The sequence below is a fragment of the Crocodylus porosus genome, unplaced genomic scaffold (assembly GCF_001723895.1).
Source record: "Crocodylus porosus isolate Cpor-Errol unplaced genomic scaffold, CroPor_comp1, whole genome shotgun sequence".
In the NCBI taxonomy this organism is placed as follows: domain Eukaryota; kingdom Metazoa; phylum Chordata; order Crocodylia; family Crocodylidae; genus Crocodylus; species Crocodylus porosus.
In genome coordinates this window covers 26,419,287-26,422,790 of record NW_017728951.1, presented here as the reverse complement: position 1 = coordinate 26,422,790, position 3,504 = coordinate 26,419,287, and the positions used below count along the sequence as shown (strand labels likewise).

Below are 3,504 nucleotides of genomic sequence, written 5' to 3'. Positions count from 1 at the left end.
CCGCGGGAGCCCATTCTTGGGGCCCGGGGCTGCCAGTCGCCCCCGTCCCCTGGGTCTCAGGGCTGTCTCCTCCCCCAGGGCTGGTGCTGGGCAAGCAGCTGCCCCAGTCCTACCAGGTGCTCACGGCCCCCATTTCCAAGGTCAGTGACGCAGGCGTGCGCCGGGGCCTGGAGCTGGCTGCGTGCAGCCCCGTGCCCACTGTGCCTGGGGTCCCTGACCTGGCCGCGCTCCCCCCTCCAGGTCCTGGACCAGTGGTTCGAGTCTGAGCCCTTGAAGGCAACGCTGGCGACCGACGCGGTGATCGGCGCTATGGCCAGTCCACACACGCCGGGCAGCGGGTATGGGCCTGGGCCCCTGGGACAACACGAGCAGGGGAGCTGGAGGGGAGTCCTGGGGTGCAGAGATGCGCTGCTGCCCCCGTGTCACGGCGGAGGGGCCTGGGTGGTGCCCTGGGAGGTCTTGTCTCTGCCGTGGGCATGATGCCAAACCAGGAAACCCCGACTTCGTGCTGGGTTTCTGCACCTGCTCCCCTGGGCTGTGCGAACAGAGCTGGGGCAACTGCAAGGGGACGCCTGTGTACTGGGTCTCTGCTGAAGTGCTGGGTGCTCGGTGCTGCAGCTCCCGCTCCGTCCCCCCACAAGCCCTGCTGCACTGCAGGCTGGTGCCGCCTGGCCCCGGTCAGCTCTGTCCCCTTCGTGCCCAGGTACGTGCTGCTGCACCACGTGATGGGCGAGCTGCAGGGGCAGCAGGGCGCCTGGGCCTACGTGGCCGGTGGCATGGGAGCGCTGTCCCATGCCATCGCCTGCGCGGCCGCTGCCCACGGGGCACACATCTTCACCGAGAAGGTGCTCGCGACCCCCCGCCCCTGCCGGAAACAGTGAGCTCAGCTCTGGGGAGCAGCCCCGCTGGGCCCCCGCCCATCCCCTCGTCCGGGTGCTGCTGCGAGAGGGCGCCCAGGTGCTGCGGTGAGGGGTGCTGGGCTGGGACGGAGAATGGAGGCGGCAGCATCCCCACGGGACCCGCTTACCAGAGCCCGGGTCGAGGGGCTGCAGGGTGGCCCCCTGTGCAGGATGGGCTGGGGCACCGGGCTCTGCCACAAGAGATGCCCACTGCCACGAGCACTCGGTACTAACCCCCCGTGCCCCCAGCCCGTGGCCCGCGTGCTGGTGGGAGCCAACGGGGCAGCGTGCGGCGTGGCGCTGGGGGACGGGACGGAGCTGCGGAGCCGCCTGGTGCTATCCAACGCCTCCCCGCAGCACACCTTCCTGCAGCTCACGCCCCAGGTGAGGCGCCTCGTGGGGCCAGCGACCCCCGGGTGGCACCCGGCAGGCAGCTCCCGGCCCTGGCTCTGCCCCGCTGGGGGTCTTGGATGCGGAGCAAGCTGCCCAGCCCCGGCTCTGCTCCCCCGCGGCCACGCTCAGCTCTTTTCCAGCCCCACAAACGTGAGCTGGACTCTGCCCCCAGGAGCAGCTGCCGCCGGCGTTTGTCCGGCAGGTCGCCCAGCTGGACACGCGCTCCCCCGTCACCAAGATCAACGGTAGGTGGCTGTCGGGGGGCTCGAGGCCGCAGCCAAGGGGCCGTGCTCCCCACTCCGGCCGCTGGCGTCTCCGTCTCACCGTCCCCGCCGCCCACAGCGGCCGTGGCCCGGCTGCCCAGCTTCCTGGCTGCGCCCACGCCGCGCAACGGGCGCCCGCTGCCCCATCACCAGTGCTCCGTCCACCTCAACTGCGAGGACATGGCTCTGCTCCACCAGGCCTTCGAGGACGCCGGCCAGGGGCAGCCCTCCGCCCGGTAGGGCTGGGGACTGGAGCTGCCGGCACCGGCAAGAGCCCCGGCTGGGCCCAGGCCGGAGGGCAGGGGAAGAGCGGGGAGGGGAGGAGGGGGCCAGGGGGGCCAACGCGGCTGCACCGCTCACTCCTGCACCAGGCCCGTGATCGAGCTGTGCATCCCGTCGGTGCTGGACCCCTCGCTGGCCCCCCCCGGCTGCCACGTGGTGTCTCTCTTCACCCAGTACACCCCCTACACGCTGGCTGGCGGCCGGCCCTGGGGCAAGCAGGAGCGCGAGGCCTACGCCGACCGGGGTACGGCCGGGGCCCGCGGGGATGCCGAGGCCCAGCCCGCGGGCTCCCCGCTGAGCCGGCGTCCGTCTCTCCCCCAGTGTTTGACTGCATCGAGGCTTACGCCCCCGGCTTCAAGGCGTCCGTTGTTGGCAGGGACGTGCTGACCCCGCCAGACCTGGAGAGGGTCTTCGGGCTGCCCGGAGGGGTGAGTCAGGGGGCGGCGGGGCATGAGAGCAGCCTGCAGACACCGGGAGGGAAACGCCGGGTCTCCTGCCGCAGCGCCATGGCAGGAGGTGGCTGCGAAGTTAGCTCAGGCCGAGTCCTGCCCCGCGGCGCTGGCGCTGGGCTGTGCCAATGCTCCTGCTGGCATCGACCCCGCAGGCTCCAGGCCGGAGGGTCTTGCCAGGCTCTGGGGCTGGGGAGCCCCCGCCTGGCCCCGTGCAGCGGTCCCTGCGCCGGCGCCTGACTCGGCCCCTTGTCTGCAGAACATCTTCCACGGAGCGATGTCCCTGGACCAGCTGTACTTCGCCCGCCCGGTGCCGTCCTACGCGGGCTACAGGTCCCCCGTCCCCGGCCTGTACCTGTGCGGCAGTGGAGCTCACCCTGGTACGCGGCGGGGCGCCGAGGGCTGCGGGTGCCCTGGGTGCAGGCTCCTGCGTCCAGGCCGGGGGCTGGGCACACGCGGCCCTGCACGGGCGGGCCCTGGTCCACCGCCGCCGGGCACTGCCCCCTCAGCAGCCACAGGACCTTGCAGCCCGGGGCCGCCGGCTGGGCCTGGCCTGGCACGGGCAGCCCTGCCTGTCTCACCCGCTGCTCTCGCCACAGGAGGCGGCGTGATGGGAGCCGCGGGCCGCAACGCCGCCGGCGTGGCCCTGCAGGACTTCAAGCAGAAGTGACCACGACCCTGGGCCCTGTCCCGGCCCTGCCCAGCTCCCACGCTCCCCCAGGCCCCTGCCCACCCACGCCTTGGTGGCCCAGGGGCCGTGACGCGCGGGGGGAGAGGTGCAGCCGGGGAACGTGGCCCCATCCTGCGGCTGGACTGTGGGAGGGCTGTGGGGTTTCCTGGTCCCCCATGGCTGGGGGAAGGCAGGGGACTGCTGCAGCCCCCCCTGGGTTGGGGCAGCGTGCCACGGGGACCCCCACACCCGCGTGGCTGCGTGCACCCAGGCACGGGCCGGGGCTGTGGTCAGGGGCCGGAAGCCGCCCCGGGCTCTGCGCTCGGTGCTGCACCCCGGGCTGTAGGAATAAAGGTGGCTGAGCTCAGCAGCCTCGTGCCCGCTCTTCCCTGGTGCGGGGCCGCCTTGCCGCCGGGAGATGCCCCGCACGCTGCACGGGACCGCTGCCCGCGCCTGCCGCTGCCAGGACGGCCAGGAGGAGGCTGGAGGGAGCAGGGCCGCGGGCTCGTTCTCCGGCGTGGCGCGGGCAGCGCAAGGGGCCCCGTCCA

General features: G+C 73.1%; 1 protein-coding gene across 1 annotated transcript in view; it reads left to right on the top strand.

Annotated features, from left to right (window-relative positions):
• PYROXD2 (pyridine nucleotide-disulphide oxidoreductase domain 2) overlaps positions 1-3,274 on the top strand; it is a 4,708-nt gene extending 1,434 nt beyond the window's left edge. Inside the window, exons 6-15 of the mRNA XM_019555509.1 lie at positions 10-140; positions 241-338; positions 704-845; positions 1,149-1,283; positions 1,465-1,537; positions 1,635-1,791; positions 1,927-2,081; positions 2,159-2,265; positions 2,546-2,666; positions 2,886-3,274. Of these exons, the coding sequence (XP_019411054.1) occupies positions 10-140; positions 241-338; positions 704-845; positions 1,149-1,283; positions 1,465-1,537; positions 1,635-1,791; positions 1,927-2,081; positions 2,159-2,265; positions 2,546-2,666; positions 2,886-2,956 (1,190 nt within the window). The 3' untranslated portion in view covers positions 2,957-3,274. The remainder of the gene's footprint in view (positions 1-9; positions 141-240; positions 339-703; positions 846-1,148; positions 1,284-1,464; positions 1,538-1,634; positions 1,792-1,926; positions 2,082-2,158; positions 2,266-2,545; positions 2,667-2,885) is intronic.
• The last annotated feature ends 230 nt before the right edge of the window (positions 3,275-3,504 follow it).